Raw genomic sequence first — 27,779 nt, 5'->3', positions numbered from 1 at the left:
AAGGAAGCACACACACTACAGAGATTTGCCTGACTTTTCATATAAATCTACAGCTTTCAATAAACATTAAAAAAAAAACTCCCCTCAATTTATATGCAAAATATCAAGGGACTATTGAAACCCCTAATTTGCTGTTGAAGTCTGTGGCAAGTTTTATACCTTGAATGAATGCAATCTGATTCCTATGTGGGTCTATTTAAAAGGGAGGGGGAAGCAGCCTTACTGAAGCCAATGCTCCAGGCAGCCCTGGAGCAGACTGGATCCAGTTTGAAAAGAACTGGCAACCCTAAAACTTTTTGATAAGATAAAAATGCATTGATGTTGGCTCACACGAGGCCCACTTCAACTCTGCACTTGTACGGCCTTTCCTTGGCATATCGGCTCCTTGCCTCTATCTGCTTGAGCACAACTTTATTTTTCTCTTTTATCTTTTGATAAGTGCACCCAGGGACCGGAGGGGATTGATTTTTTGTTTTGACTTATTGTTTGAAGATCTGTAACTCAAAGCAGCTCTCACGCCTCTGATGTCTAAGCTGGAGCGGCATAAAAGGTAGGCGCGGGCCGGGGTAGCGGGCTGAGCAGCGGCAATACCGTTCTATAATCAGCCATCTAGGTTTTCATCTTATTTTGCCACCCCCCCCCAACCCCCGGCCTTAGCCAGCCTTGCTGGCAAAGTGTGAGGTTACTCCTACGCCTTTGTTAGGTGACGAGAGCAAGTTAAAATAAAAATAAATGCCTAGACAGCTTTGCCAGCCAGGGCTCTGAGATTAAATATACTTCTACTTGAAGCAAAAAGTTATTTCCTACCTAGAAAAAGGGCCTGCTTTTATTCACAATGAAAGAAACCTTCAACGCATTTCAGAAGACTGCTTTAGAAAAATAACATTTGAAAACAAGGGAAGATAGTACAATGGGCAAAATCATTTCCCCAAAGGGCTTAAATCAAGAGGAAAAAACATAATGCTTTTTTGAGGCAGACTAACAAGTTCAAAACAAAAGTGTTACTCTCGAACCAGAAGATGATTAGAGAGACTCACACATACTGGGTTAGAAACCTAGTTGTGTTTTCAGAGTTTGGTGTAGTATATACTCCAAATTAGCAAACGTAGTAACCCAAAGTTGACTTTCTTTCTCTCTTCCAGTATAATTTTCAAATTATTAGGAGTGTTTTTACCTTAATTAAGCTAATATCAAATGCATATGCTCGTATACACACACACCAATACCCACAAGAGTTTCTGAGGGCCTGTTCCCTGAAGTTGTTCAGCTTGCTGAAATATGGTTACATATGCAAACATTATCTCCCAATTGTAACCTCATTTTCTGCTCTGCTGGACAGCGTGACCAGCATTTGTCATCGTGCCTCCCCCGCCCGCCACATCATTCATATGTCTATAATTGTCATCGAGATGTGGCATGTCAGCAGGACTCCAGTGTTCTCTGCTCCCCGTCTCCACACGGTCACTCAGGTAACAAACCCGTAATCTCGTCCTGTTTTCATGATGGTTGAATTACACATAATTGTTTCTGCACAGTGATTGATTTCTGCCTGAATAGAGACCTCTGCCTTTTTTCAATGTGAGCGACTGGCAGCCAAGTCCCTCCATCTAGGAGGAGGCAGCAGCCTTTGAAGAGATCAAAGCCAAGGCCGCAAGCAGTTGTGCGCCCTGGGAATATGGAAAGCCTTTCTGCTCTCAACCCCATTTCCAGCATCATGTTGGATTGCAGCTGCATTACATTCTGCCAGCATTCTTAATGCTTTTAGTATTGACTCTGACATCACCGAGAGCTGTTTTAAAGTAACAAAAGCCGAAAGATGACTTATTTTCACAACTCTGTAATTGGAACATGCAAAGATGGGGGTGGGGAAGCAAGAATGAAGGGGAGGGAAGTACATTTGCTTTTAATTTAAAGCAGCACAAAAGAAAGCCCAGCAAAAAAAAAAAAAAATTATATAAGTTTCCACAAATGAAAAACATGTTTTTCATATGGAAAAACCAGCAGGGACATTTTTATAACTCAGACCACACAAAACGAACTGATGGCTAAATACCCACTTTTTCAAGCCTAAAGGGTAAAATGAAACTGATGGGGGTAAGTGATTCAAAACCAGGGAGGGGCTGGGATGCACACTGGTCTGGAGGCTGCAGGCACCTGACGCAAGGTGAACCGTGCAGCTGCTGGACCCGCCAAGACTCCCCTCCGCCACTTTTCAATCAATGAAGCAGAGTTGAAATTTGCATTTGTAATAAATCACAGGTTTATCTGGGAAATTGTAAATGTGTAATTCCTATTAACAGGAGAAGAAGAACAGAAACCTCAGAGGAGGTTTTCAATTCTGGCCCCAGATACGTAGGCACAAACCAGTCTGCCATTGACTACACCTTGACATTTGAATCGAAACCTGAAGCCACTAAACAAGGCTGAACAATTCTTAAGGATACAATGACCAAAATAGATAACACCAGTATTTTATCCTTCCTTAAAATGGCAAATAGGAGTGAAGGTATTTCTGATTTTTTTAAAAACTCAGGCATTTTGGTTGTGATTATTAAGCACATTGGTAAATAATCCATACAGCATTTAAAATCAACACAAAAAACAAGCAGGTCAACCACAAATCACTGAACTCTCTCTTAGGGAGACATACAGCGCTAAGTCTGACCAGGAATCTCTCCTCCCTAGCTATCAGAAAACCATACAATATTCCAATTTCAATACTTAAGTTGCTATTCTTGAAAATGTCTGCCCCAATTAACATACGTAGCTCTATACACAACTCCAAACGTAATAAATGACAAGGCTTTAGGATGGAGAAGAGAGTGGGAAAGCAGAACTCTTAAAGAATTTAGAAAATTGAATGCATCTCATTTATTAAAGCCCCCTTTTTCACAAAGATTTTGTATTGTTTATGTAGATACTCGTCAATGAACCATCAGTCTTTCATTTTTCTAAGTCTACGAAGTTCTGAAACTTATTGACATGGAAGAAATGGCTATGAAATAACTGCCTCCTTTCATTCTGTACAAAATCTCTTGGTTCTGAAACACCAAGTAATTGGTGAACAAAAGCTGCCTTTGTCTGTTTGATGGGATTCTGAATCAACAGGCCTAGTGGGAAGGTACCCAACTATAAGTTGTCTTTGAAAAATGCGTCTGAAACTGTGATGAACTAGAAAACTTTTAATAGCCTACCTGCCTCAGTTTACTAAGTTACAGCTTTGATGTTTGTTTTATTTGGAGTTTGTTTATGGTTTGGTTTGCTTTGCTTTTGGAGGAAAGGGTGCGAACTACATGAATTCAGAATTGCAATAGCAAAATTCAGCGAGAAAATATGAATAATAACATTTCAAAGTCTACGTCTTTTCCTCTTGGAAAAATGCGGTCTTTCCTTAATTTTAACATTTTCAAAAGATGCCAGAAATAAGTTCCAGTTATTTTTCTCTGGGTTGCATTCCTAATAAGCTTATCACATTTTCATATCCCAAGGCCCCAATCTAATTTCAGATTATCAGGCAAAACCCGTATCTTTTATGATTCCATCATTAGCCTTCCCCAGCAAAGCAGCAAGCAAACAGCCCCTGGACGCACCCCAGGCTTCTCATGCAGACCAGGGGAAAGGTCAGCACCAGCCAACGACCCCAGCCCATCCACAGGCATCCCACTTTCCTAGACCCCCTCCAGAGCGCCCAGAATTCTTCAAGGCTCTCCTCACAGAGGCCTGGACTGAGAATTTTTGCCATGTGAACAGGTGAGGTGCCACAGCACCGTTCGCTCAGCCGCCAACCCTCAGAGACCCCACGCGGCGGAGCAGGGACACACAGAGGCCCCTCTCTGGAGCCTCAGTGCCCCGGGCTCCCCTCACTCCCGAGACCGTCGCCCCTCCATAAAAGTTGCCAAAATTGAGAATGGAGGTGACAACACTGTAGTCACACACAGGAGACTGCCTCCAGAGCATAGTCTATATGGGGCCTCTTGGTTTCTCCTTCAGGAAGGAATCTCATCTCTTGGAGGACCTGGAGGGGGTTTGTATGCTGCTGACTGCAAAGCTAAGAAAACTGCCTGCGAGCGGGGAGAGGCCAGGGCAGGAAGGAGGGCCCGCCAGGTGAGGCCCTGCCTCACACAACACCCGTGCGTAAAACCTTCAAATCCTCAGACTCCACGCTTTCCTTGGATAAACCGTTCCAACGTTTATCAACCCCTCCTTTGAAGTAATTCTTCCAACCTACATTCTTTCAACAATTTAAGCCCATTTCCTTTGGATATTTCTTCAGAGAAGAACAAAGCTGGTCACAAAGTTGTGTTAAAGAAAGCGTTCCACTTCAAGACGATTTCAGCCTGCCCTCCCGCCTTCTCCAATTCAAATAGCCAGCTTCTCATGGGGCAGGTCCCTCTGGGGACTAGCCAAGAGTTCAGTCATCAAGATCCACAACGATGTGACAAGATCTGGACGGTGCCCAATCTTGGACACGCTCGGGAAGGACTGAGCACTGTCTCGGGAGCACAGGGCTCTCTCTTCAAGTGGTTTCCCACTTGCACATACAGTGCATTTTCGGTTCCCAATAGCAAACACCCCAGAGCAGACACCTGATCTGGGGACGGAAGGCAGCAGAATCCCCACCCAGCTGCTGAGGGCAGGGCCACAGAAGGTGAGCAGGGGACACCACCAGGTGAGCGAACAGCACAACCTCAAATGATCTGACTGAGCTGGGCCACACCCAGGTCACAGGCAGCCTCAGCCCATAGCCAGGAGTGCAGCAATCTCCAAGCAACCTGCACAGCACAGACCCGGCCCAACCAGCCAGAAAGAGAAGTATTTTCATAAGGGCTGCACAACAGGCCGGTCTCCGAAAACCTTCACATGAAACACAGCAGCCAACTGAACAAGAAGAATAGGGTCCCCCTTCTAGGGCACTGGGTGTTAATGGCCCTCACAAAGCACCATCTACTGGGGTGCAGGAAGAAAACACTACAATGTCAACATACAATTTAACATAAAAAATTTTAAGCTTTACAAAAATATTTAATATACAGATTGTCCCTGGGCCCCCATTTGCTCTGTATGTCAGATGGGCAAGAGAGCCAAGTGGACTGAAGATAATGCAAATAAGCACAAACAAAAACCAAGAAAATGGCAAAGCCAAGAGTCATCCTACTTCTAATACCAACTCATCAGGAGCTCGAATTAGAGCTGGAATCTGTAACGAGATCTGACAAGACACTGACCAAAAGAATTAGGATCTATCAATTTTATCTGAAATAAGAATTGTTAGCTTCCATCAACGACCATAAACATTGCACTAAGTGTATACTGTAATCTGAGTTATTAGATAATTATGTAACTCATAAAAGCTTACACATGGTCAAGCTTTTTAACTGACGGGAACCTGCAATCAAAAAAATTCTCCCCACTGATTTATATACCTAAAGTGTCAACTGACTTTGACTTCCCTTCCTCCCAAAATAGACTGAACCACCCCCCGCGTCACGGTCCTGATGCTCATCTCTGCATCAGGGAGAAGACTGAGGCTTTGGGAGGCGAGATAAAAACATGAAAAGCCAGAGGGAAAAAGGAAGGAAGCACTGATGATGCTACAACATGGACGGACCTGGAAAACAGTGTGCTAAGTGAAAGAAGCCAGCCACAAGGACCACACGTTACGATTCCTTTCTCATAAAATGTCCCAAACAGGAAAATCTATTGAGGCAAGAAACAGATGAGTGGTTGCTTAGAGCTGGGGTGGGGGTGATGAAACGGGGAGAGAAAGGGATGATAGCTAAAGGGCAGAGGTTCCTTTCTGAGGTGATGACAACGTTCTAAAATTGACTGTGGTGACAGCCGCACACATCTGTGAATGTACTCAAACCATTAAACTGTACCCTTCAAACGGGTGAACAGTAAGGTATGTGAATTATACCTCAAGCAAGCTTTTTAAAAAATAAACAACCACTGAATGAATGTTTGCTGAATGAATAAGTAAATAAATCCCTCCTCCCCCAATTTTAAAAAAAAGTCAAAGGGGAAAATGCTCCTGGACGTGGTCTGCCGAGTAAAACTACTGTGTGGCTTCCTCCTCGTCAACGGAACTACCTTGTAACCAAAACAACAAAATGTTTACTCATGAAAACGAAGCATCTGGATGACGACTGTGGGCCAGGCATTCCAGGAAGACATGGGGTGTGGGAAGAGGACGATGCAGGAACCAGGTTTGGGAGGCTTCCCTGAGGGCAGGCCTTGAATGGTGAGCATTCGCCCCAATAGAGTCACTCAACTTAGGTGGTAAGTCTGCACTCCCGGTGCCCCCAGAAAGTTACTACCGCACAACGAGCTGCGCCCCAGAGCCAGGCAAAAAGGGGTCAATTTCCCACCTTTCTGAAACCATCAGGCCTTGCTTTACTCCTAGACTAGCAGAAAAACCTCCTGTACCAGCGCTGAGGTCAAATCTGATGCTTTCAGCACTGAGAAAACTCAGGAGAAATGCAAATATGTTTCCTTCTCCGATCTGGCTCAAAGGTCTGACACCAGGAAGCTGAGGGGCTTTTCCAGAGGAGCCTGTGCCTCCCTCAGTCCCCGCGGCCACTCTGTGTCATGATCCCTCCCAGGTAGGAAGTTAGGGACCTGTTCAAAGCCGCATAGCTGGTCAACGACTTGCCTGATTCCACGTATTTTTTCTCCACCATGAAATAAGCAGCACCCGAACTTTCAAAAAGATAAAAAGCCTTTCAAAATTTGTTTCTCCTCAGGTAGCCAAGTATTTTCAAACTTCGCATGGCATACAGATTTCTGAATTCCCTCAAAAACTATTAAAATAACAAACAATAAACATCTCAGATGTCCCTGAATTACGAGCTGTTTTCTCACTTGTAGTTTAAATGTCACACTTCTCTTGCCACTACACAGAGGCTTCTGTTCTTTCCTAACTGACACCCAGCCATCTTGGGAGGAAACATTTCTTCTTGAAAAATTTAATCTCTAAGTTCCCCAATTAGATAGATAAGAACCCCTCCTAAAATCTAGTTAATACGATCTGGCGTCATTTAACTTCGGTTATAGCTCAGAATTATTTGATAAATGGTATAGAAGACACGAGAGCCAACATCCTCAGCCCTGCAATTCCCAGATCTCTGCCGACACTCTATTCCCAGCAGGTATGACTCCCGGCCGTGGATTCTGACCAAGTGTTTCCCATACGCGGTAACGGAGGATCATCATTTTCAAAGCAGTCCTGCTGTGTTTCCCAACTACCAGGAAAATTGTCAAACTGTTTGTGAGTAAAGGGGCGAAAACAGAAAGGTAGGAGTAGTTTTCCCCTTGGACAGCCAGCAAGGGCTGCTCCCGAACAGGGCTCGGACACTCAGGCCCCAGGCCTGTGTCCTCAGCCACCATGCGACGCAGATACACGGAAACTGGTCCACCTTCAGGGAAGTCTGTTTGCCTGACTCCAACTGTCGTCAGGTCTGACAGTAACTATTTAAAATGTGATTAAAGAGGGCACTGAGCAAAAGTCTTACAAGTAGAAGTTTCTGGTGTGGTGCCAAGGAGACAGGGACACGGTGCCAACACCACCAGAGAGAGGAGGGGCTGACCCCCGGCCTTCATTCTTACCAACATCAGTTCACTTGGCAGCAAAGTTTATAAACTAACTTGGTTCATTTAAAATGCTTTATGATGGATGTGTTAACTCACTTTATTTTAAAAGTAAACAAATAAAATGCTCTATAAATGGTTCCCAGTTCTTTTCTCAAATAGTCTTAGGTACTATTACTATTATTAAGAGTACTTAATATGTATGACCTTTTAATTAACAATTTATTAGGCAACTTTCCTGTCCCAACTCCAACAGAGCTATCTATCCAACCCCTTTTAAGCAAGTAAACCAAATCACTCTCTAGTGGACTTGGAACCGGCCACATTGAATGGAAAGCAGTAAAGAAAGAATGACACACGTACAGACTACAGCTGTCACTGGCTGTGGCTCCGGGAGCGCTGGCTCGGCGCTGCCCACCCTGGGCCCCTGGGTGTGCACCAGTGACGCTGCTCCCACACACGCTGCCTGAGCCAAGGGTGTTGGCACAGGGTCTCTCCCGGACTCAACTGTAAGCTCCCAGAGGCTGGGGACCCTGTCTTCACTGTCATACACCCACATGGGGCTTAGCACGTGACTTTCACAAAGTGCCTTCAGTGAATACTTATGGGATGAGTGGTAAGCCATTCCTGAAGTAAACATTCTCTGGTGTGTGTCTTCCTTCTACTAGGAACTTGCTTAACCCAACACTTGATGGTTAGTTTAGAGGCTGCTACAACAATAGATATCTTCTTCTGACTAGTGAAATGCAATAAAACATGTCTGGTTACTGCACCATCCCACCAGGGGCAAAAGAGCCTGATTAGCATCTTCTCTCCTGAAATAAAAAAAAAGAAAGGGGCCAAGCTAATGCCGGAAAGCATTTTCTTGTATTAAGTAGCTAGCTGTTCACACAACAACCAGCAGGTAGATTTCAACTGTGTTGTTGTAAAGAAAAAGAAAAATAATCATAATTTTAGCACAGAATAGTCTTGAACCATTATTATTTCAGGAGTACCTGACCAAAATTGTTAATATGCTTTGTATATAAAAAGCTCTCATAAATCAAGAAAGACATGAATAAGAAATTCACATAAACATGAATATGTAAAACATATAAACATAAATACGTAAAAATACATATTTGCCTTTAAGCTACTTAAAGAGATTTCTATAGAAATCTAAATAGATTTAAATACTTATTTCTAATATCTATTTAAATCTACATAACCTATAAAATAGATTATAGATAAATATATATTTTTAACAGGGTTTCATTTTAGCATTGTTTAAAACAAGCAACAACAAAGAAACTTTAATACCTATAATTGAGGATAAAAGCAATAAACTGAAATATTCTTATAACTGGACAGTATCCAGCCATTACAATTGATGATACAGACCTGTATTTATTCACATGGAAAGATGAGCAAACTATATGTTTTTAATGAAAATAAATTACAATAAAATAATACTCTTATAACCCCATTTATAAAAATGCTTCAAATAGAGGTACAGAGGCAGAAAGAACCTCTGAAGAAAAAAAATATATATAAATGAAACCATTATATCTGAATGATAGAAATACAGGTAACTTTTATTTTTTTCTCTTCTTTAATGAGTTTTCCTAACTTTTTTCCAATATATTACTAAAAAAAAAAGACATTTCCTTTTGAGAGAAAGAAGAGAAGATTGCTCCCAATAAGTATCCCCTTAACTTTTCCAAGTTTCTTTACGTTTCCAAGGAAACCCGGCTACTGCAACTTCTCTGGAATGATCACAATTCCAGTTAATTCTAAACTAATTTCTCTTACTTAACCTAAATCATGATACCACAAAAATCACCTAACAGCTCCTAAAAATGAAGCACATACCACATTTTAATTGTTTGTTGGGCAAAGAACCCTCTTTGGCAGCAGATTTTTGCCTGTAAATGCTCAGTTCTTACGGAGTAAGGAGACAACATCACTTACCAAAGAGATTGCCAGAACCACAAAGCCTTGGCCACACAGCTATCTGATTAGTCCATTCATGCCTTAAGATTGGAGACACTGGGCTGCTAGCAGTGAGCAATAGGGATTCCCATAAAAATCAGACGGATACACCCAAGGAACAAATATTTCCCGGGAATTTTCAAGGGTACATTGAGCAATTACATGGTTATGTGCTGAATGAACCAGAAGACAGTTTTCAAGTATTCTTAGAACCTATGACTTAAGCCCTCACTGAAGTGGAACTATTTACATTGTTTAATAAAACACAAGTCTAACAGATGCTTTTAATCCTCAGCGTAGTTTATCGACATTAACTGAGGATTATTCTCAACACCCTTTCGAGGGAGGAACTAGTTTATGAATTGGGTCCCAAGTCCCAAATCAGGGATTCCCGGCTTTGAATCCAAGTTCTATCACTTACTAAACTTTGGACTAGAGCAATCAAATAACCTCTCTGTGCCTCAGTTTCTTTATTAGAAACATAAGAAGATTACTAGTATTTGCTTCATAGTGTTACAGCAAGTATTTAATAAGAAAGATGCGTTCAAGCGCATTCATCAAATATTACAGGCTAGAGTATGATCGGTACCACCACCGTCCTCCCCTCCAGGTAACATGCAGTTCTATTTCTCATAATCACACAAGGGGTCAAGGTCCAGGCAGCTTCACAGGAAAGAGAAGTGGTTTTGTGAGACATTGCTGACTCAAACAAATTATAGAACAAAAAGATGTCCATAATGTAAAATGTTTGGTTCCAGATACTGGTGAATTTTTCATTTTCTTAGCATAAAAGAGAAAATACAGAATAATCCCTAAACCAAACTCATGAATGTCTGTCCTAAAACTTGCTCCTCTTTCTAAATTCATTATTTCCATTAATACTGTCCCGTCCTCATCAGGCTAGAACCTTCACCACCTTTTATGCATTGCCCTCCCCCTATATCCACCTGGCTGCCCTTGAGCTCCGTGTCCTCTCCTAGCACCATGAATAGCTTTTACTACCAAAAACAACCTTAAAGAAATTTAGAATTTCATATATTGTCTCATTTTATTCTCACAAAATCCCTCCAAGTGAAGAATCATCTCCATCTTTCTGAAATTCACTGGTTTGCCCACCATTTAGCATTGTCTGTGTGTGTGCCAGTGCCAGCAACGAGAAGGAAGATGCAGAGGGCCCTGCAGTGGGGTCAGGCCAGGGCCCACGTGGTACCACTACTCACCAGCCGTGAGATCCGAGCAAATTACCTGCTTTACCTGATCTCCCATTTCTTGGGCTTAACCCTATCTCCGCTCCCTGGGCCTGTTACTCAACCCTCTTTATGCCTCAGTGTCCTCACCTGTAGAAGAGGGATGTTGGGCATCACTGGTCATCGTGAGGAGCAGACGAGCTGACGAGCTGATACACAGGAAGTCTTAGATCAGGGCCTGGCACGTGCTGGGTAAGCACTCCAAACTGATAGCCAGGGCTCTCCACGGACTGGAGGTTTAATGCCGAGATAATTTCTAAGCTCAATTTCAGCTTTATGAAAAGCTGTATGAGTTTATATTTTTTAAGAGTCTTCATTTAAATATAGATTGATATCTGGTGTTACTGCCGTACATTAGTGACGTTGTAAAATGTCTTCTCTGTTTATTCCACAAACAACCAGGGAGTAACCTGCTCTATGTCAGGTAGCATGGCAGGTTCCGGGCAACAGAGATGAACAGACACTAACTAGTGGGAAACATAGACACAGAGACACCGCCTATTAGAAGACGTGGCAACAGAGTTATGAAGAAGGTCCATGGGGAAAGCACTTAGTCTCAACTGGTGGTGGAGTCAGGAGCTCCAGGGAGGAGGCACCACATAGCCTGGAATAAGACTGTGCTGACAGGGAAGAGGGATGAGGGCCTTTCAAGGAGACCAAGCTACAGGAACCTGAAGACGGGGTGTGGGAAAGGGTTTAGGGTGCAGGTCTGGAAATGTAGCCGAATCGTAAGCTGCAGCGCAGGGCAGTGAGGAGGCAAGGTTGAAATCGTATGGTTCCAGATGGTGGAGAGTTTTGAAGACAATGCTAAACACCATGGTTTTCATTCTGTGGTCAGTGGAGGAGGGCACTGAGTGACCAGAAGGGAACAGAGTGTCAGTGGTCTCAGTGAGGGCTGGGCAGGCCTGAGGGGAGAGAAAGTGAGTTGTGGGGCAAAAGCACCTGAGTTTGAGTCCCAGCTCCGCTGCTTTCTAGGTGTGGACCTTGTGCAAGTCACACAGGCTATCTGAACCTCAGTTCCATTACTGGACATCTACTGGGTCAGCAGTTTTCCAAACCTTACTTTAGATCAGACTCAGCAAGTAGCTGCTGAAAGGGCACAGGCATGGCCTGCCTGCAGTTTCTGGTTCAGGAATCTGGAGGGGCCCATGTACCTGCCTTTTTAACAAGAACATCAGTAATTCGGACACAGCTGGTCTCCCATACGGAAATCCCACTACTAACAGAGTAGTATGTACTTTCACAAGTAGAAGAGGTGGTACACTATCTTATAGGTGAAGAAACCAAGGTTCAGGGAGAGTAAGTAACTCGCTGAAGAACACACAGCTAGTCAGCAGCAGAGCACTAGCACCTAGATTTTCTGACTCCAACAGCAGCGACCTGCTGCAACTCCCACCGTATGTATGTCCTTGGCCCACAGTCTGATCAATCTGATCAAGGGGACGACTAAGGGGGCAACCACACTCTCCTTCTCCCCTCCTCTCTAGCTTGGCCAAGAAAGTAGGAACTTCTACTCTCTTGGCAGTGGCCTTTTTCTCTCCCAGCCCTTGATTTACTTCTCACAAGAGAAAGTGACTCATCTCTCATGATCTAGAGAAGACACTGAGCAAGGATGGCCTGCCTCTGTTCTCTCTTTTGGGGCCAGCTTGCCCAAACATGGATCTGTTCTCATCTCCAGTTCTGCAGCCTCCTGCCCCAGTTGGGGAGGGCTGTGGCTTGGTGCCGTGCTCCATTTGGGGAAGCCAAAGGAAGTCCAGATTCATGTCACGGTTCAAGCCTCTCTCTCCAATCCAGCCTTAAATAACTAAGCTGGTATTCTGCTCTCCGTCTATCTGACTTCTTGACTTTCCCCAGACTGATTCTTGACTGGAGGAAGGCATGAAAATTATCAGCCTGGAAACACTACCCATAACCAAACTTACATGTAATCAAGTAGATACTTTTAAATATTCGCTTCAAATAAATGTGGTTTTTTTAAGGCTAAACTGCAACGTTGGGTTAACCCCAACTTAAAAAGGTACATTGCCATTGACTCTGCAATTCTACTTCTGGCAATTTATTCCAAAAAGGAGAATTTGTGCAAATATTGAGTTAGAAAATATGCATTTCATCACAATGTTGCCTAAGATAGGGAAAGAAGGTGACACCATCTAAGCGTCTACCAACAAAAAACTGGTTAAATAAATCAGGCAATCATTTAAGATGATGTTACAGAAGAGTAAAAAAGATATTCACTGTATATTGGTGGCGAAAAAAAGAAAGTTACAAAATGACATATTGTATTTCCATTGCCATGACTGCATAATACAGACTCCTTCATGTTTATGTATATTTCCATACGTGCCTAGGAAGGGGTCTGCAAGGCGTGTGGCAAGTTTTAGGAGTCATCATCTCTGACAGCGGGATCCTGCGAATTTAATATTTGTTATTCCCTTTGCTCATCTGAGTTTTCTGATTTTTCTAGCAAACATGTATTGCTTTGTTAATGAAAGTATTCTTTCTTTTTATTTTCATAAAAAATAGTTAAGCATTATTGAAAAGAAATTTCCAATAAAATCATCAAAATAAGAATTGCTTTTATGCCTTACATTTTGATCAATATTATGATTCATTTAATATGTTTTATGTTCTGAAACAAACATGGTTATTTTTTAATGAAAATAAGCAAGTCTTTAGACCTTAAGGAAGGGCACTGGCTCTACAACTTATTAAACTGAGACAGGGTACTGCTGTCTCTGAGGATGGGCCCCTTATCTCTAACATGGAGATGAGAACACTAACCCAGAGTTTTCAGTTAGGATTAAATCCAATAAGACAACCACATACACTGCCTAGCACAGTATCCGTTTAAAAAAAGAATTTCAAAAAAAAAAATTCTTGAGTTTTAGTTTTAAACCCTTAATGTATACACAAAAACAAGCAAAAGCCAATTCAAGTAATGTGTGGGAGACTTGATTCTTTTCCTCACCCTGCCGGCTAGCTAACCGGTTACACCAACTGTAGCAAACGGCAAACATTTTTTGCTCTGGTACTTTTGGTTTTGCTTCAAACTTTAAAAAAATCTATGTGCTGGAGTTGAAAACCAAGTCAAACACAGTTGAAGTAAGACTACAGCACTTCTCCTCGGTCCAGGCCATCGGAAGGAGCGCACCAAATCATACGTGATCATCATCATGATGAGGTATAGCATACAGTGTTCACAACCGTAGAATTCTGCTCCAGGAGAGCTGACTCCACGTTGAAACACATTTCACACTCACTGGGTTTTACCGAAAGAAGAAGAAAAGTCTTGAAAGGATGGAAGCTGGAATTTTCCACGAAGCTAGAAAAAAACACTGATTTCTCCTTGCTGCCTGGCCAACACATCCCCTTGGACCTGATCCTTTTAGGTGCCAGGAAAGCTAGGAAGATTTAAGTCAGAAGAAAATCTGAAGGGGAAAGAAAGAACTCGCCTGTTGTCCTCTACGTTCGCATGTATCTTAGATCTCCTCTCCATATAAGGCTTGCAGTGGGGAGAAGAAATCCAGCTCCTAAAGGATTACAGGGAAAAAGAAAGTCTCCTAACCAAAAAAAATATTCTTATCCTCATCCAAGGAGTTACCTGGCAATTTTGTATCAAATATTAGACAAATATAAGATTTTTAACAAATCTGAAATTCAGAAACCCATCCCTCGCACAGCTCATTCCCTGAGGAGAGGACTATGGTGCTAAAGAGGAAAATCAGGTGCTCTCCTAGAAATCAGGGGAGAAACAGGAGCTCAGGAGGAAAAACCACCTCTGTAAAGGACAAGATGACAATCTCCCAAACTTTTATCTATGAAATATCTTCTAAAGCTTAACATAAGGCCTTCACAGTGTCCAAATTCCAGGTCAGCATGGTGGCATGTTAAGAACCCAAAATCTCTTCCCTTTCTCCAGAGATTCCTGGGTACAGCCAAGTACCTCTTGTGGCGGCAGACACTCCCACCAGGTGGGGACACGGGTGCTGGCTGACCCCTTCTGAGACTCATGCTCTGCTTCCTTCCTTAGACAACCCCGTGCTTTCCCAGGCTTTGTGCCATCCGACTCTCACGTCAACCGTGGAAGGCTGGCAAGCCAGATATTCACATGCGATGTTGTAAGTGAGAGAAGAAAGGCTGATGGAGGCCAAATTCCTTCCCAGGCCCTGAGGAAGAGTGATGGCCTTGGGACTAGACCCCAGGTCTTTCAACATCCTGCCCAGTACTTCCCTCCTCCATGCGTTCAGTCTTCAAAGGGGACTGCCTACCTCCACCCAAGAAAGTTGCTCTCCACGCTGCACAAGGAGGTAATCAATTGATGGCGCACGCTGGCCTGGAAAAGTCAGCACTGGTGCGGCCACGTGTATTCAGAAAGAAAACGCAGAATTTTTTAATACCTGAAAATACCTCAAGTGTTAGAGAAAAAAATGTCCTTTCTATTCTGGAAAAGAATAAAAAGGAATTGAAAAGCATTACCCATATGATACTAAAACATAATTGAAGCTGGTTTTCTTTTTATTACTACTACATTTCCATCTCAAGCACCCTTCTGAAAAAAGCATTTCTATCATCTCCTTTTCTTCAATTAGGGTACCAGGACCTAAGTAAGAGGTAAGTACTTAGGAGCCGCCCTCACATGAGGCTTCCAGCTCATTCTTTTTCACTGTAGCAGCAAGCTCTGGCTGACTGTTTTTAGCTGTTACCTGGAAACTTAATGTTCTGTAAGGAGAGAATTTGACTTCCTCATTAAAGACACTGGTCTAGTGTTCGTTTTTTTTTAATTGATGCAACAAATCAGAGAAAAAGTAAAATAAAACACCAAGAATTATGCAGCAGACACTCAGATTTTGCTTTTCAAATAGCACTTGGTTTGATGAAGACAGATCATTTGGAAATATCCACAAACCATGTATGAAAAATTTCTAGTACATTCTTTATTAATTCAGCAAGTCTACTGAAGGCTCTATTCTGTACTAGGCTGAAGGTAACTACCTCGTAATTCATCGGTAGTTCCTGATCAGATGATCAACTATCATTAACAGTTGACAGGCCTGATTGTGAAATTTTTCAGGATAAAAAATCATAAAAGGACAGATAAAAACCATTAAAAGGACTTATAAAAATATCTTAGTACGTCAGCTTTTAAAATGTCGTCTTGGTAGCTGGTTCATTCAGAAGCTGATGAGAACAATAAAAGAAAACGAGCTCTGGTGGAGCCCCTCCCCCTCCTATCAGAGTCTTCCCCCCACCGCCCCTCACTGAATCTCTCTCTGCGTCGAGTAGAGCAGCAACAGGCCCTTTTAGGAAGTGAACAGACCACCAGCAATAAATTACCACGATGAAGATCAACACTTGATTCTGCAAAACTGTCATCAAGGTCCATATAGGATTATTTGTAGGCACAGCTAGAAACAATGGACAATAATCAAAAAAATTTTAAAGAGTCTCCTTGCCCCTAGATAGCTTCAAAAATAAAACCCATTTCTAGACCCTCTGTGATACAACATCTCTGCCAGTCACAGTTCTCCTTCAGATGGGGGAAAGAGGAGGGGGACCAGGACTCTCCTTTGCTCGGTAATACCCTTGCACCAACCCCACACAGACGGAAGGCAGGGGAGCACCGTCGCTCAGAGAACTTAGTAAGTGATCTAGGATAGCCAGTGGACAATTTCAGCAGGTTTAGAGGGTTAGCTAGAGTGGGTATTGTGTGTAAACGTGCTGTTTCAGAGACTTTATAATCCCCTACACAGGCTCTGATAATAGTCTACAAATAGCCCTGGCTAGATTTGCTGGGTTTCCAGAATCCCTGCTCCTTGTCCATCCTCTGCTCAGCTCCCTACTCTCCCCTTTGGTGCATTTCTAGCCCTACCCTGCAGTCTCTGCTGTTGGTCTCTATATCATTTTCTAGCTTTGCGCCTCCAAATCTCAGAGACTGAACCATTTACATCTCTAAAATGACCTAAGGGTTTATAACGGAGTCTACAGTTCCTAGGCTGTGACTTGATAAGGTCAAAATTAATATTTAAAAAGTGATCATGAACCTAAAATATGTTTTCAAAATTATTTAATTAAAGTCCAATAGCTGCCTTTTCCAACTGGGTAAGGGCCTGCTGGGCCAGTACACAGCAGATAGTCTCCTGATCAGTTTATCAGTATTGGCTTTCGACAGACTGGCTCAGCTTGGCATAATCACTTAAGTAATAACTTTAAAGATACAAGTTTTAAATGAATATCTTCTTTTTAAAAAACCTTCAGCCCCATGACAGCAGCACCTACATAATGCTGAGCTCTACTTCTGCCTGGGAATAAAACATATGTGCTTTTCTGCTGGCCCACAGACAGTGCTGGCACATTTTCTCTTTAAATTCCAAGTCTATCTCAAAATCAAAAGGAAACCAGTTTTATAAAATTCCAATCGCATCTATAATACATAAAAATGAAGAACAAAAGGAGTCAGAGAGGAACGGAATGATCTGATTGCTTAACAAAATTTCAGTCGCAGAAACCAAAAATGGTTCTGCCTAAAGAACTAACAAGATTAGTATTTAAAAAAGAAATCTCAAAAGCTGCAAAATGTTCTCAACTGATATTATGAAAGGAAACTTGTGAGGCTACGGGTTCAAAACCAGATGGACGCATTTGTAGGGCCCTGTGTCAAGCTGGTAAATCACATGGGTCTCTGACCACAGGAGCAACTGGATCAACATAATGGGGTAGATGAGAGCAAGTCCAGAGCCTACATGGGGGCAGGCAGTGGGGGTAGACTTCAAAGGGCAAGGTTTTCTGCAGGTTGGCTCAATGGTCTTGTTTTAACGAAACTGGGTTTTTCTCATGTCTTTATGAACAAACAAGGAATTTCTAGGGTCATTTCAAAGAAACATATCTGAGCAAGGATCACCCTCTTGCCATATAGATCATGCAAGCGCAGCGTTAGCTCCTGAAGGGTCATGTTCAGTGTGGCTCCCTGGGACACTGGAGGAAGCAAACCTTTGGGTCATGAGCATCTACACATCTGGAGAGGGGCTGGCAGCAGCTCCCATCTATTCTGATGTGATCCTTTCCCAACTCTGTAGCAGTACAATTAAGAACAAATCAAACACACGATTTGGGGGCTCTGAGGAATTTTCCCACACATCCTCCTGACATCCACATTCAAACTGGAGATAGAATACACTCTCTAAAACTTAGCTTCTCCTGCACTTGAGGTAAAGAGGAAAACTCAATATCTTAGCTTCAGAAAGTACATGGCTTAGATTACAAGATTAAAAATATTTACCAATAACTTAAATTAAGTAGCTCCTTGCAGTAAAGACACTCAGCCTTAAAAATCCTGCTCAAAATACAAGCCACAGTCTCCCCTACCCTTGAATTCATGATTATTTCTGTGGTTATTTTCAAAGCTAGGCAGCAACATGACGTACAATGGTGCTGAGAAGCTTCCTGACTAGACAAGTCCACCTTAGTTCCTTGACTCCAGATCTGAGCAACGACAAAAATCAAATTTCAGCTGTTGGGTAAGCAAATACAAACATTGGGGGGGAGAGTTAAGACAAAGTTATAATAGGTATAATTCTGTTCAGCAGATATCAAAATGTTGATTCCCTTAAGGTAAAAACCATGCAACAGAACCAAGTTACTCAAAATAATGAAAAAAGACCCCCTGAAAAATTTTAATAGCAATGTCTATTAAAAATAAGGAAAGAAAGATGAAATGTGAAGACAAACATCTTCCTTTCCCACCTAAACATCCATCCTCAGAAAGATCACAAGGAAACAAAACGAGGAGGTCAGCAGTGCCCAGGTGCCCAGGTGCTGTGGCCGGCACGGCTGGCTGCAACACTGGCTGCAGCTTCCTGCGCTGAGCCGGCTGCTTCTCCCTCCCCAGCATCTGAAGAGAAACGAGATGCTTCTCTTCAGAGGTGTTAAACATTTGGGTTGCATGAGGGACAAATGGAAGTTTGACACCTAAGACGAATAACCGCAGTGCGTTAGGCCAACGGGAACTTTCACTGAGTGAAAGCCAGCCAGGCTCGCTGCTCACCGGTATTCAGGCACACAAGGGCCAGGGCCCAGCGGAGGAGGCAACCAACTCTTTTCTTTCTTTTAATACTTTACCATTGGCCTGCAGGGATTTTCATAAATAAGACTCAGGAAAGAAAGGCTTGGGAGTACGCTTTTAATCAACTCTCCAGGGTCCCTGCTCTGAAATATTTAAGAAGCTTGTGCATCTTCTTCTCACTCTCTATGAAGACAACCAACTCCAGCCACGGTTGACTGTGCTCTAAGAACTCACACTGACACCAAATGTGTTATGATTATAGGTGCCTTCCTGTTAGGCCAGATTTATCTGAACCAAGAATTCTTATTTAAAATCTGTGAGACACCCATTCGTAAGGTTTTTGGTGTAGACACACCTCTAAGAATTCCAGTTCTGGAAGGATGTAATTCGCCAATTAAAATTTCCCTTCCGAAGGAAAAAAGCCAGACTGGTTAGGGTGGCTCTCCCGAGGTGGTGATTCTGTGCTCAGGGCAGAGGGAAAAGCAGCGCAGCTACGAATGCCAGTGTTTGTCTGAAGAGGAGCAACAGCAAACAGAATTGTCAAAACGAGCCACCAGCAGGACCACCAGCAGAAACATCTCGGAGCTGGTATCCTCCGGATTACCTGCAGTTACATGCAAAGGGAAGACTGGGTGTGGGGAAGGGGCAGTCAGGGCCCTCCCCTACCCCCAGATGTTTTTCTAGTCCTCACACCTGCCGGCAGCAGATGCAGTAAACAAGCGGTTGTTTGTAATGCAAATTCAAGGAACAGGGTTGCCACAGGGCTGCTCCCACCCTGAGCCCAAACACAAATGGTTGCCAGTTCCTGACACCCTCGCTGCAAACACTCTCAGTGGCTGTCAGTCACGGCAGCGCTAGGTCCTGCTAAGGGCAGAGCTGAAGAGCAAGAAGGCAGTGTGGTTTGGGGTGAAGAGGAGAGGCTGCCTTCCGGTTCAAGCGTGTTGGATCTCACACACGTTAAAAACAGCTGTTAGGCAGAAAAACCAAAGATTACAACTCACTTCGTTTGGACCCTAAAAAAAACTGGACGCAGCCTTGAGGTTAAAACTGAACAGCGTCTGGATTATGTGCAAACTGCAGAATATCGCAAGAAAACGTGCTTAAAATAAATATGTCCCAAAATGTAGCAGAATAAACCAAAGCAGCAGATAACAGTGTAACTGCTTCCTGACCACACCCCTCTCTCTCCCCTACTCTCCACCCACCAACATGTATTCTGGCCACAAACCTTTCCTAAACAATGAATGACTATTCAACTAACTCACTCACCTCAAAATTTTAATACATACACTAACAATAAATACTTTCCATTCTATCAAAACGTTAAAATGTTTAGTACAGCAGGAGGGGGAGAGGAAAGGCTGGAGAGACCTCAGGCAGAAAACGCTGGTTTAAAGAGAAACTTAATTTTCAATATTCTTAGGGATAATTTATAGATACCAAGAGATTTTTATTATGTCGACTGAAAAATTATTGTTTTGAAGGGAGAAGTGGCTGAACTAAGGAATAAATTCTACAAATACTCATTAAGCATTAACTGTGTACACAGCCAGAAAGTCTAAGATTGTTTTTGTGCCTATTTCTATTGTTACCAAGTCAGAGATTAAATTTGACTTGTCAGAAAGATTTGCTGTTCTGAAAAGCCTTTCAACAGAAATTTTCAATTATTTCTATCTAAAACATATTTTCCTCCCCCCTAAACAAAACCCACAAAACAAAAGGGTGCAACTTTAAAAGAAATACCTGATATGTTTGCATTTTTAGTTCAACAAGTAAGTCTCCTACAAATTTTAAAACTCAGAGGCATTTATTTGGGGTGGTCTCTAAATATTAAATTATATTTGCTTTTATTAGCTCATTCATTTTTTAGGTAGGAGATTCATCTGTAGCACACAGACATCTCTATCGTTAAATATTTGAAAAGCCTTTTAAAATAAAATGTGAAATTGCCATGTCCTCTAACATCCATCACATCTCCAAGATCATCGTTTTAGCTGCTATATGAAAATTAGAAAAATCTTATTCCCTACTTGAAAGGTCAAATATCCTTTTGAAATCTGTGGGAAAAAAATTCCAATAACTTCTAAATCACAGTGCCCACACAAAGTGGCTATATTTCACAGACCTATCATTTCAACAATTGAGGGCTACAGATAACCAAGACGACCACGGATACTCTTGTGTGTGGAGGAGTGACTGTGAGCCATTCCTCTCTGCTACTCTGGGGAGCCCTCTGCTCCCAGATTCTGTTCACTGAGGTATTAAGGACAGCACTCTCCCCAGTTGTCTGTATATGATTTTTTTCACTTGGTGGAAGCAGTGGGCGACTATGGCAAAGTCCATGGGTCCCATTTTACGATCCTGGATTGGACTCCCCGTAGGCCCAGGGAGACCGGACCTCTAAACCCAAGACCCAAATACACGTCTTTCACTGGGGCGTTTGGGCAGTAGAAGGAGAGTGAGGCTAGAGAGAAGGTAAATATATTGATGGATCAGTAAAAGGCCGTCACCATTGCCGGAGGGACAGTTTTCCGGAAGAACTCATCACCGGCACATTTCGTGTCCACACACTACACAAGCTCCCCTTTAGCTGTTTTTCTACTGTGTGGATGAGGTTTCCACTTCCCAACACAGAGAAACATTGTCAAGTAACATATGTGAAATTCCTCATAGTGTTACATTTACATAATACAGTTATGCTGCCACTGCATTTTTACAACTTGAAAATGTAATGACGAGATTGAAAAGGAAAAATGTTCATTAGGGTTATCTTCAAGTGATACTTTCTCAGTAATTAACAACAAAGAAAAAACAGCTCATCTCCCCACCCCCCCAAGCTGATTTTAAAGAAACATTAGCTAATATAATGAAACGAGACGCTGTTCTAAAAGCTGAAGAAAGATTTCAAATGTTCAGCCCCAAATGAGCCAAAGTATCTCTGATTCTAGACAGCTAACAGGCAGTGAAAGCCATATAGTACTTAGTTAACTGAAAGATTAAATTGTTTGTTTCTTCTTGTCAACACAGAAGGCACAATATTCATAAAATCCTGAATTTGTTGATTCAATTTCAGTTGCTTTCACGATAATCTGTGATCTGTTATTTATTAATCTTAACCAATAAGCCAAAAGCTGAAATTCCAAGTGCAAGACATCCAAGGCAGCACTGCCTTAAGGCAGCCATTCCTCAGAGCAGGTCTTATCTAGCAAGGACTGGCCATATATAATGAAAGCATTTCCAATGCGTTTTAAAAAACAAACATTTTGCCAAAATACACATTCATCTGCACTTCTGAAGGCACTGTGCGACATCAGCACGTTACTCACTGTTCTCGGGATGGGCGGAGACAGGGATCCATTCGACATGTACGGGTCACTATTCATGTTTGGCATCATTATGTACCCGGAGTAACTCGAGTAGGAGGGTCCCTTGCTGTAGAGGCCTCCGTCTGGATGCTTCCCTGGGAGGATCCAAGCAAGAGTCAAGGATGGACTGCCTGCTTTTTTATGTCACTGCATTTTTCATCTGAAAATCTAACAGTTCTACGGCAAGTCAGATGTTACATAAAAAACTTGTTTACAAAATATTGTAACTGGATTATTATGCTCTATTTTAGATTGACAGTATTTATTCTCTTAAATGGCTTAGCAGCGAACCAGATGTTTTAAAAACATGTGGTTCAATTTACTTCCACTACTGACTGGTGTTTTAACAAAACTAAGTGTATCCAGCTAACTTAATTTGTTCTAATACTAACAAACTGGACCAAGAAATACAGACACACAAAAGAACACACACAAACCTAAAGCTGTAATGGAACTCTATCAGCCCATCTAGCTACACACGCGTATGTATTTATACACTTGAAGTTATGCTGCACCTTAGAGGCAAACTCAAAAATTCTACCTGTGCTCCCAGATTTCTGGAAAATGTCTAGATTTTACTAAGGGAGAGTATATGGGCAACTACTCAAACTGATGCAGGATTAACTCCAGGAGACTTAATTTTATGTGCTAAATTTAACATCATTCTGCCAAAGAAACGTATGTGTGTTCAGTATATACATTTCTTCTCTTTAATCTGCATAACTACTTTGTAGCTCAGAAGGAAGCCTAATATTATGGTTCTCTTCCCTTCTTCTCCTGGCCGACATACTCTATGTACGAAAGCTTCCTTTGGTCAGGCCAATTGTAAGTAATTAAAGGAGAACAGAAATGCAGAGTATCAGACAACGAAACTTGACAGATTACTTGACTCTTTCAAAGTCACAGGGAGTTCTCCTTAAATCTAAAATATATACACAATTTTTTAAGTTTTGAGCAAGAATCAGAAATGGGAAGAAAACCTATCAAGTTCTATATACATAGTTCCTAATTTTGAGAGCAAAGTTTTATATTTTTACAAGTTAAGATTCTGCCCTACGAAGCCATATTTAATCTGTGCGTTCACTGCCTTCTCACTGTAGCAAGAAACAGCAATTTCACAAACAAAAATCCACTTGAAACTATTCTCGTTGGAAAAATAAATTGATACACACTGTCACTCTTTATAACAATGCAGGAAAAAATACCAAAGATCTAAGCCAATTAGAACTTTAGGCAAAATGAGGAAAAAAAGGAAAACTCATTACAGACATTTCCTCGTCCACAAAAAATCTGGAAGCCAACTGAAATCCAAAGGCCCCTAACTCATTCAAAGACAGTTTTTAAATTATGTAAATATATATTAGAATAAACAATACGTTTTCTGGTTTTTCTTTCCCATTTTGTTAAAATAGTGGGCACAGTCTTATCACATCTGATCCTGGTTTCTTGGATTCAAATAAATACAGCAAAACATAACTATATTCACACATGGCAAATGTTGAAGGATAAAGCTGGGAGGAGCAGAATTAGCGTCTTACCGTCATCGGGGTGTTCTCTGGCCTTGTCATGGTAGGGCTCCTGAGAGGTTTGTGCTTGTCTGGCCACCTAACAGCATGAATCCCCACCCCCAAAAGAAAGAAACATCACCTTAGAGTTTGTGACAATATTGACCTGTGTGTCGCTCACACACAGGCAGAATTAGTCAACTCAATCTACATGCTTAATTACTCGTAGAGGGGTAGGCCAGGGCTGAGTACTGGGAACCCTTTTTTTTTCCCCCAACATGTATTTTTAAGCGCTTACTATCTATCCAGAACTAGAAAGTCTAAATTATAACAAAAACAGTAACAATGTAGTAAAGTCAGGAAAGATCCACACGCTGTTCTCACTGCTGTTTGCTAACAGGGTATGGAGGCTGCCAGGGTGCCCAAGATTACAGTTGAGTTGACGGGGCTGATCGTTTTGATGGCTTCTTCAACCACTGTTCACTTCAATCAGAGCTGATTAAAAGCAGGCTGAAATATCATTTTGCAACTGAAAACGACATTTTAAACAAAAACAAGCCAACCACTCACAGATGGGGGTCTTAAGGCGATTGTCCCAAGCCAGTCCCCAGCAGGAGCGCCACTTAGAACCTACCATGGCTGGCTGAGTGGAAGCTTACAAGAGAAAAGTGAACTACTATGTGGTTAAAGGGAGGAACATTTGAGAGTGGGGTTACAGACATCTAAAAGGTAGCCCAGCTAACATCAGTCCTGGTAACCACCATCCACCCAGACTCAACCACGTGCAAATCAGTGGTGTTACCCCTTCAAGATCTTGGGTCTGCCCCATGCCCAGTTAGCACCGCGGCAAAGACCAACAGAGCCCTGGGTTCTGGGCTTCAAAGCCAGTGCCCTTCTCCCCGGAGCAGAAACGGTAGAAAATGTGAAGTGGTGGCAAACTGACGGAATAAAGGAGGACGAGCAAAAGGAGTAGAAAGAAAAAGAAACTGCTCTGCAAACATGAGTTTTGCCGCTGAGCGGGATGTTAAACGTGGTTCCTTGGACGTGTGTCCTCCCAGCGACCTCCGCCCCCCACGCACAAAGTCCCAAACCTTTCTAGTGGAATTGGGTGCACCCGAGCCACCCCGGTTCCCGTCAAACTGGCATATTGGGATGAAAGATTCAGGGGGTAAAGAATCTCCCAGATTCTCCTAGGTTATCCTAGAACCAGGCCCCCATCTTTCCAAAACGCGTACTCACCCCCGCCATTGGGATTAAGAAGGTAACTCTGAGGTGTTCTTAAACGTGTGTTTAAAACCCAAAATGTCCCCGCCCCCAAAACCACACGCTTTCTTTTGGGGGCAGAAAGATGCCATTTAAGGAAAAAGGGTATACCCTCCAAGTTTGTTTGGAGGGAAAAAGCGTTGGTGAAACCATTTGACTGTCAGGACTTTTCTGCCGGATTTCCTCCAGAGCATTTCCCAGTCGTAGACGAGGGTGGCCGGGGGAGCGCCGGTGTCAGGGGCCACCGCCCCCGCCCCGCTGCGGGGGCCCGCGCGGCCCGAACTCGCCGGCCGCGCGGCGGGCTCGCGCTCCCTCGCCGGCGCCCACGTGGCTCTATTTACCAGCTCGGGTTACCGGCGCGCTCGCCGCCGGCCTGGAGATCTGATAAGGCGCCCTGCACCCTCCCGGAGTGGGTGCCCTGGCTTCCGCCGCATCTCCATTCTGACTCGCCTCTTTCTGCATAGATTGAAGGCCTGATCCGGGCCCAGACTAACCCCGAATACAAGCCGCGTTTTTTTCCTTTAAGTGACGGGGGTTGGGGAAAACTGGCGTTGCGGGCGGCGCTGCAAGGCCCGCCGGGGAGGCCCGCCCGGCTCTGCCACTCGGCGGCCCCGGAGCCAGCCCGCGCCGCCCCCGCCCCGGCGCCCCTCGGCCGGCGGCTCGGCGCTGGCCCGCCCGGCGGCGGCTGGGACGGCCCCGCGCGCCCCGGCCCACGCCCGCCGGCCCTTCCTCTCCGTGCGGCTCTGCGCGCCCCGGCCTCAGCCTCCGGCGCTTTAACGCGCGGGTGCAGAGACGCCTGCCCAGCGCGGCAGCGGGCGCGCGCTGTCTTCCGTCCCACGGAAGAACTTCTCGGCGGCGGCGCTCAGACATCCTCGCTCTAAGGCGCCCGCCCGCTCGGCCCCACTAAGCAGGTCCGAAGGCGAAGCGTCAAGGGTTGAGGGCAACTTCTCCTGCCCGCAAACCAACGGTTTCGCCACCCAAATCAAAAGGGACCCACTGGGGACAAGTTTCCCTGCACGCCCCTCCGCCTCCACGCGACACACACAAAGGAAGGACGCTGACCAGAGCCCAGCCAGCCCGCCCCCAGCAAGCGGGGCGCCCCCCGGGCCGTCGGCCGGGCTGCGGCGCCTTCCCTCCTTCCCCCCGCTCTCCCGGACCCGCCACGCCTCTCGGAGCCGGGGCGGCGGCCCGCTCACCTCGTGTCCGTTGCTGGCCGGGATGATTTCGGACTCGTTAACCAAGGAGGACTTGATGTCGGCTAAGTCGCCTTCCTCTTCGGGGTGACTGATCTCGGCGAAGATCTTCTCCTTCTGGGGATCGCCCTCGTCCTTGAAGGGGATCATCTCGTCCGTGGCGCAGAGTTCCGGGTCCCCCCCGCCGCCGCCGGCCCCGGAGAGTTGGGGCATCGCGACCACTCTGTAATCTCCGCTCCGCTGGGGGAGCACCCGAGGCGACAGCAGGAAAGAGAGGGGGTCAGCGAAAGGGGGGGAGGAAAAGGAGAATTGCAAGGATGCGCGAGGGAGGAGCGCGGGCGGAAGCGGGGCCGGCGGCCGGAGCAGCTGCGGCGGCCCGCGCCTTCCCGCTCCGCCGAGCCCGACGCCGGCGCCCGCCCCCGAGGCCGAAGGGCACGGGGCTGCGAGGGCCGCCGCCTCCGGGGGCGTCTGCGCGGCGCGGCGCGGGGGGCGCGCGCTAGGCTAGGCTGCCCGGCGGCCACCCCACGCCCCCAGCGTCTCCCGGTCCGCGCGCGGAGGACGCCGGTTCTGGAGGAGGCGCGACTCCAAAGTGCCGAGCGAGGAGGGTCCGTCGGCGCGTCTCTAGGCAAACCGCGCCACCCTAGCTTCGCCTTTGGGAGTCTGTTTTCCGAGAAAAGAAGGGAGCTGGGCAAAAAGGCTCCGTTTGCCCCAGCGGAGAAGGTGCAAGGAGAATCAGAAGATAACGAAATGTCCACTTCCTGGAGAGTAAAACAAAATAAAGAGCCACCCGGGTTGGAGATGTCCGTTTTAGAGCTTCTTATTTCCTTCCCTTTCGCTTCGGTTTTCCCTCTCCAGGCGCATTTAATCTGCTGGAGGAGGAGGAGGAGGAGAAGGTGGGGGCGGAGGAGCAGAAGAGAAAGAGAAGTTTGCCAAGAATAAAGTTTGTGCCGGCGAGCGCTGGGAGTCGGCAGTGGAGGGCACGGCGGGGTCTCGGGGAGTCACAGCAGGGGCCTCGGACCCAAATGCTTCTGCTGGGAGCTGGAGCCGACACACTCACACACACACACACATACACACACACACACACAGCCCGACTCCTCTTTGTTCCCGGCTCGAGTTTCTCAGCCTGGCTCTCTCGCTTGCCGCTCTCCACGCCTCCGCCGGGCCGCTCTGTCAAAGCAAAGAGCTGCACCCCTCGGGTTCGCCCGGCCCAGGCGAGGGGGACGCCCTGAGCTTGGCGGCGTGCGGGGCTCCGGGCGCGTCCGGGCTCCTTGGCCCGAGAACGCGCAACCCGGATCCCTCCTCCGCGCCCTGCCCCGCAGGTGAGCTGCTGCGCCTCCCCACCGCTTCTCCTCCTCCCGCGCCTCGCCGGCGCTGAAAAGCTACCCACTTGCGTCGTCGCTTCTCCTCCCCTCCCCTCCCCCGCCTCCAGCTCTCCTTGGCTGCCCGCTGGGGTGGGGGGGGGGGGGAGGAGGGGGATGGCGAGAAGGAGGTGGTGATTGAGGACTTTTTTTTCTTTTCCCGGAGCCTGTAGGACGAGTCCTAGTTTTGGGGTGTGTATGTGTGTGTGTTTGTGTGTGTGCGCGCGC

The 27,779-nt window shown here is 44.9% G+C and overlaps 1 protein-coding gene across 7 annotated transcripts in view; it reads right to left on the bottom strand.

Moving 5' to 3' along the window:
- LEF1 (lymphoid enhancer binding factor 1) overlaps nucleotides 1-27,546 on the bottom strand; it is a 115,499-nt gene extending 87,953 nt beyond the window's left edge. The window contains exons 1-4 of one of the 7 annotated variants that reach the window (XM_023636759.2): nucleotides 26,647-27,546; nucleotides 26,194-26,556; nucleotides 23,768-23,834; nucleotides 22,191-22,324 (exon numbers count right to left, since the gene is read on the bottom strand). In XM_023636759.2, coding sequence (XP_023492527.1) covers nucleotides 22,191-22,324; nucleotides 23,768-23,834; nucleotides 26,194-26,403 — 411 coding nt within the window. In that variant the 5' untranslated portion in view covers nucleotides 26,404-26,556; nucleotides 26,647-27,546. Of the gene's footprint in view, nucleotides 1-22,190; nucleotides 22,325-23,767; nucleotides 23,835-24,973; nucleotides 25,250-26,193 lie in introns of those variants that run through there. The other 6 variants (XM_023636758.2, XM_023636762.2, XM_023636760.2 and 3 more) reach the window with 6 other exon arrangements.
- Nucleotides 27,547-27,779: the final 233 nt, after the last annotated feature.

This window comes from Equus caballus, chromosome 2 (assembly GCF_041296265.1).
Source record: "Equus caballus isolate H_3958 breed thoroughbred chromosome 2, TB-T2T, whole genome shotgun sequence".
NCBI classification, from domain to species: domain Eukaryota; kingdom Metazoa; phylum Chordata; class Mammalia; order Perissodactyla; family Equidae; genus Equus; species Equus caballus.
This window is presented reverse-complemented; position numbering and strand designations above follow the sequence as displayed.